The sequence below is a fragment of the Talpa europaea genome (assembly GCF_964194135.1).
Source record: "Talpa europaea genome assembly, chromosome: 12".
Lineage (NCBI taxonomy): Eukaryota > Metazoa > Chordata > Mammalia > Eulipotyphla > Talpidae > Talpa > Talpa europaea.
The window spans coordinates 69,837,600-69,854,178 of NC_140079.1; the positions used below are offsets into that span (position 1 = coordinate 69,837,600).

Below are 16,579 nucleotides of genomic sequence, written 5' to 3' on the forward strand. Positions count from 1 at the left end.
CTATTCTGGGCCTCCCCTGGTGGCGCAGCTGCCCGCAGCCTCTGCAGCGCCGGTTCAATCCCCGGCTGGTCCCCGGCCACCAGAGGAGGGTCCCGCATGGCGCGCAGACCTCTCCTGCCGCCCGCTGCTCCCCTCAGCAGTGTACTTCGGTCCTTCTGCCTGCTCTGCTCCCCGCTCTGGCTCTGGTGAATTCTCTCACCCTCCCGCGCTTCTGACTGTACCCAGTGCTTGTATAAATAAATAAATAAATCTTTAAAAAAAAAAATCTATTTTCTATTCTGAAGTAATCTTGACATCTAAGGGACATGTCAAAGCTTATTTTTTTCTGATGGATATTCAATTGACTCAAAACTGTATTAAAAAGACTATATGTGTGGCTCAATTTTAGACTATTGTATTCTTTTGATTCTTTTTATATTCTTTCAATAATGGCGTATTGCTTTAAGTTCTGAAGGTTTGTATTCAGTCTCGATATTCGGTAGTAAAAGTGTCCTAACCTTGTTGATATTCAAGATTGCATTCACTATCTTAGGTCCTTTACATTTCCATACAAATTTTAGAATTAACTTGCTCATTTCTAAAAAAATTGCAAGGATTTTTATTAGGATTCTAATAACTATGCAGATTAAGAAGAATTGATATCTTAATGATATTGTGTTCTAATAAAAGGTATAATACATTCCTCCATCTACTTAGCTCTTTCATTTTTTTCTCAGGATTCCTTTGTTGCATTACATCTATACAGGTCTTAAACATTTCTTGTTGAATTTATTTCTAAATATTTGATATCTTTTTAAAAAATTGTTTATTTTTTCAATGGTAAAGTACTTTAATACAATTGGTGTGTAATATAGAGAAGAGAAAGAGAAAGAATATAGTTTCCAAATCAAGCACCCAAAATCCCTTGTGGGTAAATGCTCAGCCAAATGGGATTGGCCCAAAACAGGATCATTGAGCCCCAAAAACTTGTCAAAAATTTAATGCACCTTCTGGTGGGGACCCACAGGAAAGGGCAGAAGGGGCCAGGCAAGTCTAGAAGGAAATAAATATTTGATATCTTTGTGCTGTTCTAAACAGTATTATTTTCAATTTCTACTTGTTTGTACTAATATAAATACAAATGAGTTTCTAATATTGACCTTATTTCCAACAATTTATCAAACTGACTTATTCAAATAAGTTTTCTTTTTTTTTTTTTTTAAGATTTATTTATTTATTTATTTATACAAGCACTGGGTACAGTCAGAGGCATGGGAGGGTAAGAGAATTCACCAGAGCCAGAGCGGAGAGTAGAACAGACAGAGTGACGAAGTACACTGCTGAGGGGAGCAGCGGGCAGCAGGAGAGGTCTGAGGGCCATGTGGGACCCTCGCCTGGTGGCCGGGGATCGAACCGGCGCTGCAGAGGCTGCGGACAGCTTCGCAACCCGCGCTCAACTGCTGCGCCACCGGGGAGGCCCTCAAGTAAGTTTTCACATATTGCTCTGGGTCTCCTATTCATACAATTATATCATTTGTGAATAATGGTAGTTTATTTAATCATTTCCAGTTTTTATCTGTGTCACTTAATTTTCTTGCTTTGTTGAACTAGCCATGATAACTAGTTCAGTGGTGACTAAAAGAGGTGACTACAGAGTTTTTTTCTTGTTCCTAAACTCAGGGTGAAACATTCTATTTTTTATCACTGAATATGTTTTTAATTTTAGGTTTTCGGTAGATATTGTCATATTTAGAAAGTTACCTTCATTCCTTTTGGTTGAAAAAAGTCATGAATGTTTTCGATTTTATTTTCTATTTTTCAATTGTATCAATATTATTTTTATTGAGCTTATGTGTCTAAAAATTTTAGAAATAATTAGTGTTTTGATTGGTTTATTTTCTTCCATCTATAGTTTATATTTACCTCTAGTTCATATCCAGGTTAGAAATACTAGCATTTCCAGACATTCTGATCCAATTCAGGTTGAAATAATGATTCTTCAGGACTCTGGTTGGGTCTCAGTGAGGACTCAGTAAAGAATGAATAATTGATGATGATAGTGTATGTCCTTTTTTTGTAGTTTTGGTAATTACTTTTTTATTTATCTTTGTTCTCAGGATAATGCTTAGTAGATTGACGTGTTTTGGTATATACAGTGCTAGGACAGTGGGAGACAAAGACACAGAAATTCACGCTATAGTCTCTGTCTTTGGTTGGTAATGAATGGCAAAGCCAGTTTAAGTCAAAGGAATATGAGTAGGAACCCCATGTGTTTTACTCCTAGGACTGCCAAGATCAAGGAAACAGATTCTATTGACCAAAGAGTGATTATGGATCCTTTAATTATTCACTCATTCTCTGGAGGAAAATATCAGGGTGAAGTGTTTGGAAGAAGTGCACTTATAATGCACATGGACATCTGAAACACCCTCTCTCCATCACACTGCTGTCAGTGTCCTCCCTTTGAACACCTCTGTTCGCGTAACTACCCCATCTCCTATTCTTTCCTCTAAATTCTCCACAATCTTCCCAACGCACCCACAGACGTTTTCATTTCCTGCATCCACTGGACCACAGTGACTTTTATTTTGCTTCATCTCTACAGTGGACTGCTCTTGGGTGCAACAACTCTGTCATATCTCGCATTTATTAGCTCCCATCATAGTCCTTAGAGAGGAAAGTGCTGTTTTATGTCTACTGGCATAGTTTTATTTTTCTCTTTCTAGTTATTTTCTAGGGACAAATCATTTTGGATACTTCCTAATGACTAAAAGTCAGCAAACATTAATGAGTGATGACCACCATCAGATGTGCCAAGCGCCACAGGAAGGGGACTATGAGTCTAGCTTTACGGGAGGGTGAGGAGGGACCACAAGTTGAGCTGGCAGGGCCAGTCTTACTGGGTCTGACCAGGTTTCTCGTGGCCACCACTGGTCACTAGCGGTGGGCTCAGCACTGCAGGGAGGGAGTCACATCAGACATGGTGTTGATAACATCATGATGAAGAATTCATCCTCTGAGATCAAATTGACTGGATTTTAAGCTCATCTTTTCCACTGTGTAACTTGAACTACTCACTAAATCCTTTCTAACTCAGTTTCCTCACTTCTAAAATGGGTATAAGACTCTCATGGGGCCATCATGAAGTGAAATATGTTAAAACATGTAAAGTATTTAGAACTTGCCTCCCCCATTGGGAGTACTCAATATTTTAGATTTTATCACTGGTTTGTGGGCTTCTTCAGACTAGGAGTACTGAGCCTGTACAGGAGGGGACAGATGTATACTTTTGGGTTCTCTGAGGCTCTAGGGGTCTTCATAATATGCCCCAAACTCTTGGCTTAAGGGAGTCACATCAACTGCCCACAGTGTGCAGGCTTGACACGCTTCCTGGCACCTCTAACAGGGTTCTCTTTCCTAGAATGTCCAAAGTCTGAGACCCACAACGTGGTTGGATTCTCAGGAGAGTCTCTCCAGTTGCAGCCCAACTGCACAGAGATGGAGATAAACGTTAGATGGCAGATTCGCTGGCCACATCAAGACTGGAGAGTTATACTGACTTCGAGAAATAAAACCCTGCAATATTATGACACTTCCAAACATTTCAACAGTAGACTTGATTTTAGGCCTGAGGGCTTTGCTCTTCTCATCAACAAGACGCAGAAGCAGGACACTGGCCTCTACCAACTGGAACTCACCTCAAGAAATGGGGATAAGAAGAACATTGAGTTCCAGGTTTCCATATTCGGTGAGTTCCCTGGCAGCCTGCTCTGTCCCTCTGACTCCCTCAGGGTTTGTATGTCCATATCTTTCTGACTAGAATCTCTGCTTACAGACAAGGTGGAGAAGCCCCAGCTGCAGGCCCAGACAGAGATCCTGCCTGGAGGGAAGTGCCGAGTGTTTCTGAACTGCTTGGTTTCTGGGGCTGACAATGTGAACTTTACTTGGCATAGCGGGAGAGAGCAGATCCAGGGATGGATAAAACAGACCTACCAGGAGGAGGTGGCTATCAACAGCTCGCTGGTGTATACTTGCAATGTCAGCAACGCAGTCAGCTGGGCAACCAGCACCCTCAACCTCACGCAAGACTGTCTGAGTAAGCGGAGACCCAAGAACTCTACCGGGGTGGAGGAGTTGGAGCACAAACCAGGCTTGTGAGCAAGAGCCTTGGGTGTGATGTCCTTTGGCTGCCTCCCCCAGGGCCTTGTAACCTTTCCTGGGGGTTCCTGGCCTCTCAGCACACAGTTCCTATAAAGCCTGACCTGTTAGGAAGAATGTGAGTCTATGTAGATGTCCTGGGAGCTGTGCTTTCCCTTCTCATAGCGTGTTGGTGAGCCACGGCCCTGCCATGGCCCTCTGAGACACCTGCTTCTTCCTCTGAGTGACAGCTCCCCAAGCCAGGTAGCTCCCCAAGCCAGGTAGCTCCCCAATCCAGGCAGGCTCCCCACATAGCAGTTCATAGGAGAATCAGGATAATCACAGGGAAATCTAGGAGAGTCCTGATTTATTGTATCCCATCCTGACGGCTACCCTGAGCTGTGTTTCTACCACTTTTTATTAGATAAGCAAAGAATTCATGCGCCACCAACATGGGCATTACAGGGACATTCCTGTCCTTAAAGGTCCAACAGCCAAATGGGGGAAGCAAACTTAGTAATATGAGAAAAATGAAGCAAACAAGCGGAAGCCATATGGAGTGACAAGGACACTGATTCAGGGGTCACACCAGTCACGGCTTCTCCATTTATTAGCTCTGTGATCCCAGGCTGGCTCATTACCCTCTCTGAACCACAACTTTTCTTTTGGGGATGATGATAATAAGAACCTCACAACCTGTTAAGATTGGGGAGATGTTTGCCGAGAGCCCAGTCAGCCAGCACCTGGACACTGTGCTCTTTCTTCCTCCCCTGTGGGTGGGCTTATGTGTCAGGCCGCCCGGGACCCAATTGCTAAATGTGGAGGTTTACACAAGGAAGAGCAGGGAAGTGAAATGGAAGACTTGCCTGGCATGGTACAAGTACAACACGTGTTTGTTCAGCTAAAACAAGGACTGGATAGATGAGACATTGGCTGTGCCAAGTGCTTTATGCACTATGATCTGGGGATGCCTCCTGGCTTTACAGTAACATCATATCCTTTTTGCAAGTTTGAAGAGAGACTCACAGGCATTAAGGAAGGTGCCCAGGTACACAGAATTTAGAGACTGAGAAAGGGATCCACATCTGTCAATACTAACTGCCATGCTCTCAGCATCACCCAAGGGCGGTCACCCAGCTGAGTGGAGAGACAGCCTTGATGGTGAGCTCACGGGGTGTGAGGGGACCGGCACACACGGAAGAATAGTGCGGGTTTGGGGCAGCCTTACTGCAGACAGGTGGGAAGCGGGGAGTGGGCTGAGTGCTAGGTCTTGTGCCTTTCAGATCCCTCAGTATTTGGCTCCCTGCCCCTTCTGATAACCTCCACGGTTGTCCCAGCCATACTTGCCACCCTCGTCGTTGTCTTCACTGTCTGCTTCTGTGTGCGGAAGAAGAAGATGAAGCAGTCAGGTAAGTGGATGGTCCAAGCAGATGCTGCCTCCTGGCCTGACACCGCAGCTCATGGTCTGGCGCTTAGCCCCTGCTTTTCCTGGGAAGGGCTGAGGTGCTTGTGTGCACGGCAGGGGGAGGGGAAGCAGGGGCTGCAGGTCTTTCCGCCCAGCTCCTGCTTTTTGATCCCCAATTTACCTGAGAGGAGTAGGGTGTGGCTGGGTTGGTGGGGGGCTGCCCGCAGAGTAAGAAGTTCAGGTAGTTACTGCTCCTGCCCTTTCTAGTATCCTGGGAAGACAATTGGCTTCCAGGCTGGAGTCTTTCTCCCTCTGGGATGGAGGCGGGATGGTGAGCAGCTGAAGCAGAGGAAGGGTACTCCCTGGCAGTCCTATAGCTCTGTGCTTTGCTTCCTTCCTCTCACAGACACCAGCCAACAGCAACATTTGACACCTTATGAATGTGTGAACTCTGTGCATACCAGGAGAAATCAAGTATGGTGCTTGTGGTGCTGGGGTTTCTCCAACTTGTCTGGAAGAGGGTCTTGGGAGAACAGCCAGATGGGGACAAGAGAGGAAGACCTTCTCAAAGCTATCCTTCGTCTTGCCATCTATCTCCATAGAACACCCTTCCCTCCCCAAGCTCTAGCTGTGGAGGGAAAGAGAAGAAGGGGACGGAGGAGTTGGAAGGAGGCAGAAGGCACATCTTGTGCAGAACAGGGCCTGCTGGGAGTTGGTGGGCGCAGCTGGCATAGCTGGGCTCAGTGGCAGACAACAGGATGCTGCTTCACCCCAGATGGCACCTGGTGCCCTTGTCTCTACCCAATTTCACCAGCTGGGCTGATCCCCAAGAAGAGCCCAACCTTGTTGTATTTGGTGTCTGAACATGAGTTTTCATATCCCCATAAGACCAAGCTGACCTTCCAGGGTCCCTCTGCTGGGGAAGGCTACGGGCGTGCCAGCTTGAGCAGCCAGGTGCTGTGGTTCTGTGGCTGTCTCTGTGTCTGTGCTCACAATGCCAGGAGCCAGAGACCAATCTGACTGAGGTGCTAGCGAGTAAACAGGTTGGTGCCAGGTGATATGCCAGATTGGCTCCCCCGAAGCTCTCAGGCCAGCTCTGCCTATCGAGGGGCTGGGGAGGGGCAGCTGCAGAGGGGCCTCAGGGCACCCCCCACTGTTCTGCCCTGAGCAGGGCGGGACATGGTGACAGTCATAGGGAAGGGCCCTGATCTCTCAGTTGACTTGAGTTGCCCGGTGGGAAGGGTGGGGGTGGGCAGGAGGATCCCCATCTCCCCCAGACCCATCCCGTCCTGGCTCTTGGCCCGGGGAGGGAGGTAGAAGCCACAGTGGTCACAGTGGCCGGCTCTTCCGCCCATCACATGTGTGAAGCCGCGGGAGACCTCAGAATAGAGAAGCAGCTTCCTTTAGGTCTGGGCTCTGTGGGCAGTCCCCCTTGTTAAAGGGATTACTCTGTTAGCCCTCATCTCTTTCCTCCCCATAGCAGCAGACTTTTGGGGGTGAAAAACAAAAGGAAACTCTTTCCACAATCACTATCAGACTCTGGTACAAGGCTGAGAGCAAGTGCATCTCCCTATAGCCACTGAGCCCAAATGCTTCCTGAAAGCACCCCAGCCCCATGACGACTTTTTTAAAAAAAATATTTTATTTTATATAATTCTTACATCTTTTTTCATCTTTGCACAATGTATGCATTTTCATTTTGGTTATATTCCCCATACAATTGCACCCCCCCCTTATTTTGACTCTAGTTCTTCCTCTCCCCGCCCCTCCCTCCTCCCCCATCCCCCATCCCCCCTGTAGTGTGTCTCTGGTGTCTAGTTGCTTGTTGATTTTGATTTTTACTTTGTATTGATTAGTCTTTTTCCTGGCATCTTATTTGGGTTTTCTAAATTCCTGCTATAAGTGAGACCATCCGGTATTTTTCTTTTTCTCTCTGGCTTATTTCGCTGAGCATGATCCCTTCCAGCGCCATCCATGTTGCTGCAAATTGCATGTGTTTATCTTTTTTGAATGCTGAGTAATATTCCATGGCGTATATGTACCACATCTTCTTGATCCAGTCATCTATTTTTGGGCATTTGGGTTGTTTCCATAGCTTAGCTGTTGTAAATAGTGCTGCTATAAATGTAGGTGTGCAGATGCTCTTTGGAATTACTGTTTCTGTGTCACTTGGGTAAATACCTAGGAGTGGAATTGCTGGATCATATGGAATCTCTATGTTTAGTAGGTCAAGAAATCTCCACACAGCTCTCCATAGTGGTTGGACCAGTTTGCACTCCCACCAACAGTGCAGAAGAGTTCCTTTTTCTCCACACCCTCGCCAACATTTGTTGTTGCTAGTTTTTTTAATATGTGCCATTCTCACTGGTGTAAGATGGTATCTCATGGTAGTTTTGATTTGCATTTCCCTGATTACAAGTGATGTTGAACATTTTTTCATATGTCTGTTGGCCATTTGCATTTCTTCTTTAGAGAAGTTTCTTTTTAGCTCTTCTGCCCATTTTTTGACTGGATTATTTTCTTTGTTTTTGTTGAGTCTCATCAGCTCTTTGAAGATTTTTGTGATCAGTCCTTTATCTTTAGTGTTATGTGCAAAAATGTTCTCTCAGTCGGTGGGGTTTCTCTTTGTTTTGGTTATTGTCTCTTTTGCTGTGCAGAAGCTCTGCCTTCACTATCACTGCTTTGGGTGATGTGTCTGTAAAGATGTCTTTGATATGCATAACATGTAGTGTTTCACCTATATTTCCTCCTATGTATTTTATGGTTTCAGATCTTATGTCTAGTTCTTTAATCCATTTTGAGTTGGTTTTGTGCATGGTGTTAGGTAGTAGTCAAGCTTCATTGTTTTGCATGTAGCGACCCAGTTTTCCCAGCACCATTTATTGAACAAACTTTCTTTGCTCCAGTGCATATTCTTTGCTCCTTTGTCAAAGATTAGTTGACCATAAATCTGTGGGTTTATTTCTGGATTTTCTATTCTATTTCATTGGTCTGTGTGTCTGTTCTTGTTCCAATACCATGCAGTTTTGATGATTATGGCATTGTAGTATAGTTTGAATTCTGGGAGTGTGATACCTCCATTCCCTTCTTTTTTTTCAGGAAAGCTTTGGCTATTTGGGGTTTTTGGTGCTTCCATATGAATTTCATCAATAATTGTTCTATCTCTTTGAAGAATGTCATTGAAATTTTTTTATTTAAATTTTTAATAAAATTTTATTTTTATATTCCCCATACAATTACAACCCCATTATTTTGACCCCAATCCCTTCTTTCCCCGCCCCTCATCCCCCATAGAGTGTCTCTGGTTCATAGTTGTTTGTTGATTTTGATATTTTTTTCCTTATAGTTATTCTTTTTCCTGGTCCCTTATTTAAGTTTTCTAGATTCCTGATATGAGTGAGACCATTCGGTATTTTTCTTTTTCTTTCTGGCTTATTTCGCTGAGCATGATCCCTTCTAGCTCCATCCATGTTGCTGCAAATTGCATGTGTTTATCTTTTTTGATTGCTGAGTAATATTCCATTGTGTGTATATACCACATCTTCTTGATCCAGTCATCTATTTTTTGGCATTTGGGTTGTTTCCAAAGCTTAGCTATTGTAAATAGTGCTGCTATAAACATAGGCATGCAGGGGCCCTTTGGAATTGATGTTTCTGTGTCATTTGGGTAAATACCTAGGAGAGGAATTGCTGGATCATATGGAAGCTCTATGTTTAGTAGGTCAAGAAATCTCCACACAGCTCTCCATAGTGGTTGGACCAGTTTGCACTCCCACCAACAGTGCAGGAGAGTTCCTTTTTCTCCACACCCTCACCAACATTTGTTGTTGCTAGTTTTTTTAATATGTGCCATTCTCACTGGTGTGAGATGGTATCTCATGGTAGTTTTGATTTGCATTTCCCTGATTACAAGTGATGTTGAACATTTTTTCATATGTCTGTTGGCCATTTGCATTTCCTCTTCAAAGAAGTTTCTTTTTAGCTCTTCTGCCCATTTTTTGACTGGATTATTTTCTTTGTTTTTGTTGAGTCTCATCGGCTCTTTGTAGATTTTTGTGATCAGTCCTTTATCTTTAGTGTTATGTGCAAAAATGTTCTTTCAGTCGGTGGGGCTTCTCTTTGTTTTGGTTATTGTCTGTTTTGCTGTGCTACTGGTTTTGGGGTTTTTTTTGTTGTTCTTTTTCTAGATCTTTGAGCTTCGAGATTAGGTTCTTTCTTTGAGTTCTTTCTTGTTTCTTGATGTGAGCCTCTATTGCTATATATTTTCCTCTTATTACTGCTTTTGCTGCATCCCATACATTTAGGAAATTGGCGTCCTCTTTGTCATTCAATTCAAAGAATTTTTTAATTTCTTCTTTGACCTCCTCATTAGTCCAGTGGTCTTCCAGTAGTGCGGGTTTCACCCATGACAACTCTTTTTGATTTGGTAAATAGAGGAGAATATAGAGAAAAATATCTATATTTAGAGCAACAGAATTCTCTTGGGGATTCAATCTGCTTTTGACTTTGGGGTGCCCCCTCACAGCCTCATCCCCCACCCCTGGTCTCTGCCTGCTATCTCCATGGTTCCCTTTGAAGGCTTAAATTTCAAGCCTCACATGGTCTCACTTTGGACCCAGCCTTGATCTTTCTGGAGAAACTTCACTCATGACTGGACAGGAGAGAAAAGCTACAGACTCCTGCTTCTTGACAGATGCTCATGACTCTCTAATGTCCAAGGATGCCAGGCCTTTCTCTGTTCCTCTTTATCTCTTTTTTGCTTTTGGGAGCTCAGTTTCTACCCTGCTGGACTCCACTGGCTCCTCCGACCAAGCCAACAGAGCCCTTTCCTGTGGTCAAGGTTAGGGTGGAGAGGCAGGAAGGGCATGTGCTCCTGCCTTTGGCCTTGCGTTCTGGGCTCTGCTCTGCACCACAGCTGCCCAGGGGTTGGCTTGAGGCTGACGACCAGCTGGCTCCTGAGGCCAGCTTTAAAGTGTTTAAAGTCTCTGAATGTCGGTGCCATGAGTTAAGGCTCAGTTCTCAGCCCATTATGAGTGATTAGGTGGTGCACGTAGCCTAGTAGTCAGCAAAGCAAGTGTCTAAGTTACCAAAGAGCAAGTGATGGGAGTCCCTGTGGGTGGGTCATGCCTGGGGAGCTTCTGCTATGGTGAGTTGGTTCTTTCTAGTGTCTCTCATCCTAGTGACCAGTGACCTCCTCCCTCTCTGCTTCTGGGAGTCTCTCTAGCTCTTGCTATCTCTCCCCACTCTGTCCAAGCCTGGGTAGGCACAGCTGTTGGAGCCTGTTGCCTCACATCCCTTTATTATTTCTCATGCAGAATCCAGAGCAGAGTCCTCCTGAAGATAGGAGCACCGTCTACTCAGTGGTCCAGCTCCAGGTACCTCTCAGGTTTCTCTCACCCATCCCATTCCTGTTTCTGGGGCTTCCATATGCACCCCAGAAACACATAACTTAAAGGTCCTGGTTGCTCCTGCAGTTTAGAGGGTGGCTTGGCTGCATCTGCTCTTAGTTGTTTGAAAAAGTCAGTATAGTTCTGGACTCACATTCCTGCTGAACAGAGCAGGAAAGTCGGGGGGTAGGCACCGTCCCCTTCCAGTCAGGCAGTGAGGCCAGGACAAGCTGTTGAAGGAGGAGATTTGCCGGGTACTCAACCTCTGTCCCTTCCCTGCTGCTTCCAGTCCAGGGGAACCTTGTGCTCTTATCCCCACACCCTATTATAATTGTTTTCAGAAAAGAATGGATCTGTGAGTCCTCTTACCTTACGGTGACCTAATGATAACACAGATGAAGTACTTATGTCCATTTTCTCAGTAAATCTCATATAACTGCTTCGAGTAGGTCCAAGAGAAACCCCACTTCACAATGAGCAAGCAGACTCAGAAGTGCTTGTGCTCCAGGTCACAGAACTGGGAGCTGGGAGAGCTGAGTACAGTGATCTTCTCTCCTCTTTCCCCACCAATCTCTAACATTCTGGGATTACAGAAATTCTCCCATGAACTGGAGAAGCTTCCTCTAGCACTGATGGCTAAGATGACAGTGTCGATGACTCAGGGTGAGACAGTTCTAAGGAAAATCTGTCTCCTGCTGTCCAGGGATGAAATTTTCCACAGAAATGACTTAAACCAAAACAAAACAAGAAAAGAATGATCAGCCACTTCAGCTTAGTGGTTGAACTGTGGGGCAAGAATATCCTTGGGGAAGAGTGATAGGCTTCAGAGAAAGATCAAGAAAAGGAGGAAGAGGTTGGCGCAAGGGCTTACGACTCACCTATAAATCAATCTGCAGCCACTGCAGCACAAGTTCGATCCCCAGCCAGGGAGGTGACCCACATGGTGCAGCAGACCTCTCCTCTCTCATCCGCTGCTCCCCTCAGCAGTGTCTTTCAGTCAGTCTGCCTGTTCTGTTCCCTGCTCTGTCTCTGGTGAATCCTCTTACCCCCTGCATCCTGGCCCATTCCCTAGCTCTAGCTCTTGTATGCATAAATAAATAAATAAATAAATATTTAAAAAAAAAAAAAGGAGCAGGAGGAGAAAGGAAGGGGAAGAGAAGAGAGAGGAAAGGTCGGGAAGGGAGGGAAGGCTAGTGGAGGAGAGGTGGGAAGTGATGGAAGAGGGTGCTCAACCACCCAGAGGTGCTCTGGATCCCCCGGTTGGGTGCCTCCCTTAAGACAGTGTGATAACTGATGGTGGGTCAAAGCCAAAGATTCCTGAAGATGCGGGAGTGACTACACCTGTCAGTTCTCTGGTTTAGCTACATTGAATTCCGAGGGGGATTTGTGTAAATGCAAGGAAGACCGCCCCTCAGAGTGGACTGTTGGTGAAATTGGCATTTCCCTTTGCGTCACCTTAAGAGGGGGTGGCTAGGGAAGGAGGGCATGCTGCCCTGGGAGGCACCAAGGTGTTGAGGAAAGAGCCCTGAAGAGTTTGGGGATTAAATTCTGCCTTCAACTGTGAACAGTCTGACTCAGGTTGTTTGCCTTTTTGGAGCCTCATCTGTAGAGTGGGGCAAATTACAGTCATCCCTATCTCACAGGAGCTGGGATTTGGGGGAGAACAAGTATACAGAATAAGTGCCCGAGAAAAGAGCAGCTTTTTAAATAAGAGCAGGATATCATTTAGATTTCTGGGTTCTTGTCACTGACTCATAAATCTGCAGTCTGGGCAGGTGAAAGGGGAGGGTTGGGTGGGGTAGAGGAGATGCCTCTCCCTTAGGGCTATTCTAGATCTCTGCTTCTAACATGGCTTTATCTCTTTTCTTACTAGTCTCCTGCTTCCAGACCACAAGAAAATGATAAAACTCTGTATTCAGTAGTGAACACTGGCCGGAAGGTGAGTCCCCTGGATGGGGTAGAGGAGATGCCTCTCCCTTAGGGCTATTCTTTTTTTTTTTTTTAAAGATTTTATTTTATTTTATTTATACAAGAACAGGGTACAGGCCAGATTTGAGGGAGGGTGAGAGGATTCACCAGAGACAGAGTGGGGAACAGAACAGGCAGACTGAGGAAATACACTGCTGAGGGGAGCAGCGGGCGAGACAGGAGAGGTCTGCCACGCCATATGGGACCCTCACCGGCCGGCTGGGATCGAACTGTCGCTGCAGAGGCTGCAAACAGCTTCACAGCACTGCACTCAACCACCTGCGTCACCAGGGGAGGCCCTCCCTAAGGGCTATTCCAGATTTCTGCTTCTAACATGGTTTTTTTTTTTTTTTAAAAGATTTATTTATTTATTTATACAAGCACTGGGTACAGTCAGAAGCGCGGGAGGGTGAGAGAATTCACCAGAGCCAGAGCGGGGAGCAGAGCAGGCAGACTGACGAAGTACACTGCTGAGGGGAGCAGCGGGCGGCAGGAGAGGTCTGCGCGCCATGCGGGACCCTCCTCCGGTGGCCGGGGAGCAGCCGGGAACTGAACTGGCGCTGCAGAGGCTGTGGGCAGCTTTGCAACCCAGCGCTCAACCGCTGTGCCACCGGGGAGGCCTTCTAACATGGTTTTATCTCTTTTCTTACTAGTCTTCTGCTTCCAGACCACAAGAAAATGATAAAACTCTGTATTCACTAGTGAACACTGGCCAGAAGGTGAGTCCCCTGGGGCGGAGGATGCAGATGTGTGTTTAGCATGTGCACGTACAGACACGCTTGCAGACTTGCATGCACTCTTCAGGTGTTGTCCTCCCCGTGTTAAATGGTTGCGTTTAAAAATTAACAGGTCAACTAGAAATGCCTTTCTGGTTCTGTTTGGAGAAAAACAACGTCTCTGAGACTAAGAGAACAGTGGATTAAAAAGGTTTGGGTCTGGGGGAGTTTCTGTGGAAGACGAGAGCAACCATGGAGTCCTTAGAAGGCCAGCAAGGTGATGACGGAGACCTGGGGAGGTTTCCAAAGCAGGGCCCACATCCCATACTGCAGGAGCGACTGGGTCTTTAGAGAAACAGTGTTCCCTTTCAGGAAGCCAGGCAAGGTTCGGGCCGGTAGCCTGCTGGTACGGCCTCCAGACTGCACAGCACCCCCTGGTCCCCTGAATCCTGCTCCAAGCTGAGCTCATAGCTCCCATGTGTACCTAGACTTGGGTATCCTGCTGCCTCTGTCATGTTGTCACCTTGCCTAAGAGGGGGTGGAACTATCACCAGACAAGGGGGCAGACCGGTGGCTCCCTCAGCTTGATCTCAACCTCCCCTGTAACAGGGGCCGATGAGCTGGGAGTGAATCAGCCACTATTCACTGCTTTACCTACTGGGAATCTGAGGGGTCCTGCTCCCGAGCTGGGAAAGGGATCTTGAGGTCCTCTGGTCAAGAATGCAAAGAGCCTCTATGTTTATAGCAGCACTATTTACAATAGCTAAGCTTTGGAAACAACCCAAATGCCCAAAAATGGATGACTGGATCAAGAAGATGTGGTACATATACACAATGGAATATTACTCAGCAATCAGAAAAGATAAACTCATGCCATTTGCAGCAATATGGATGGAGCTGGAAGGGATCATGCTCAGTGAAATAAGCCAGAAAGAAAAAGAAAAATATTGGATGCCTTCACCTCTATGAGGAATATAGAGGATCCAAATAAGGGATCAGGGAAAAAAAAGTAATTATAAAAAAAAAATCAAAATCAACAGCAACTATAAACCAGAGACATTCTGAAGGGAGGAGAAGGAAGTAGGATTAAAACAGGGGTGGGAAGGGCACAAGGAACTATGGTGATGGTACCCGGGTGATGGGGGAGTGGGAATTTCACCGGGTCTGTAACTGAGATGAAAAATGCATACATTGTACAAAAATGAATAATGATGTAAAAATATATATAAAATAAATAAATAATAATAAAAACGTTGCAAAGAGCACTCCACAGACACTGGCGAGGACAGACGAGCAGTCAGCATTTATTGATTAGCAAAAGACCAAGAGAAGAGGGCTCCAGCGAGATCTCTGGGCATGAGAGAATGCCCAGAGGTGCAGGGCTAGGGGCCTATAGAGCTTTTAAGACTGGGGCTTAAGAAAAGGAATTAAGCTTATTTTGGCTGAGGAAGCAAGGAGAGTGGACTTGGCTAACGTCCATATATTGTTGCTAGTTGTGGGCACCCATCAGCTACAGCTCGGGGGTTGTGCAGGCTTGTGGCCACCTCCAAGGTGAGCATCTCACGGATGCTGTGTACCTGCAGCTCCAGTGTGAACTGGTCTGGTCTCAAGGGCTGTGGTTCCCTTTCCTTCCGGGTCTGTAAGCCCCTTTCCTTCCCATAACGGCCAATTCGGTAAGCTCTGGAAGGATAGCTCAGAAGTGGCAAAGCAAAAACAAACAAACAAAAAAACCCCAATGAGCCAGGAGAATCATGGCAGCAGGTGTCTGGACCTGGAGCCCAGAGGTTTTTAACCTCTTGTTTACCAGTCCATGGGAACAGCAAAATTCTTGCACAATTTTTGCCTGAGTCTAGCCCTGTTCTTGTCCCAGGGAGAACAGCAGTTCCACAGCTGGAGCTGTCATCTGAAGATATAACCTTGGCTAAGAGGGCGGTGTGGGAAGCTGGGAGTCTACCACACCGTGCAAGTGTTGAGTGCATGCAGGTCAGCGATCACATGGACAGAGGGTTAGTCAGGATAGATTTTCAGATTTTTCATTCACCCTCTTACTAATAAGGCATTCAATCAACTTTAATTCCACCACAAGAGAGTTTTAAATTTAAATTATATGCAACAATATGTGGACATGTAGGTGGTCAGAGACACCAGGGACCCACATTTTGGTTTCTGTTATGAAGAGCCTGCAGATTACTGAGGGTGCTCCTGGACTTTAGTGTCTGCAGTTTCTCATCGTGTTCAGGGGGTGTGCGGGGTTGCTTCTCATGTGGGTGCCAGAAATGGGCTAAGAGCATGTGCTATGTGATAAAGAGGTGCATGGTTTGAGGCACTATTTGTATTAGGTTTGCATGTGTGCTGCAGGGAGTGTGTGCTTACGTGACTTGGCAGTTATGTGGTTGTGGGATTTTAAACTCTGACTTTGGTTCAGAAATGTGAAATTGTAGGCACGTATGCATCATGCCTTTTCTGGAAACTGTAAATGCAATCTTTTTCTCCTGGGGTAGGAGATTCAGTTCTTTTTTGTCTGGGGATACTCAGGGAACTTTTGGGCCCTGAATCTTTTTGGGGACCTCTCACATCACTTAGGCATAAGACATTTTTTGAGTTGAAGCTAAGCACTCTTTACCTCTGAATTTCCGGTCTGGATTCAGAAGAGGAACCACGACCCTTCTTACAACTGCACTGTCTACGAAGAGGTAAGAGCTCAACAAAACAAAAGCAGACAATTATAAACCAGAGACATCCTGCAGGGGAGGTGGAGGGAGAGGGATGAGAGGGAGGGAGGGAGGAGCACGGGGGACTGAGATGATGGTGCGCGGGTGCATTGGTGAAGGAAATTCTATGGGGACTACTCCTGGGTGGGGAAGGGGAATCAAATATTGTTTAAAAATGAACAATGATGTAAAAAATAAATCATTAAAAAAATAAAAAAATGCACAAATAAATTTAATAAACAAATAACAGTTACAATTTCATCCTACTGAAAACAC

The 16,579-nt window shown here is 45.6% G+C and overlaps 2 protein-coding genes across 2 annotated transcripts in view; one reads left to right on the forward strand and one right to left on the reverse strand.

Annotated features, from left to right (window-relative positions):
* Nucleotides 1-3,477: 3,477 nt before the first annotated feature.
* Nucleotides 3,478-4,137, forward strand: LOC311181654 (natural killer cell receptor 2B4-like; the record flags this gene model as incomplete). The annotated part of the gene is made up of 2 exons (XM_084250096.1): nt 3,478-3,727; nt 3,815-4,137. 2 exons carry the CDS (start codon nt 3,478-3,480, stop codon nt 4,135-4,137), a joined length of 573 nt encoding a protein of 190 aa, XP_084106222.1.
* Nucleotides 4,138-5,404: 1,267 nt separating this feature from the next.
* Nucleotides 5,405-16,579, reverse strand: part of LY9 (lymphocyte antigen 9) — a gene marked incomplete at both ends in the record, with an annotated part of 38,528 nt that continues 27,353 nt past the window's right edge. Inside the window, one exon of the mRNA XM_084250097.1 lies at nt 5,405-5,493. Within this exon, the coding sequence (XP_084106223.1) occupies nt 5,405-5,493 (89 nt within the window). The remainder of the gene's footprint in view (nt 5,494-16,579) is intronic.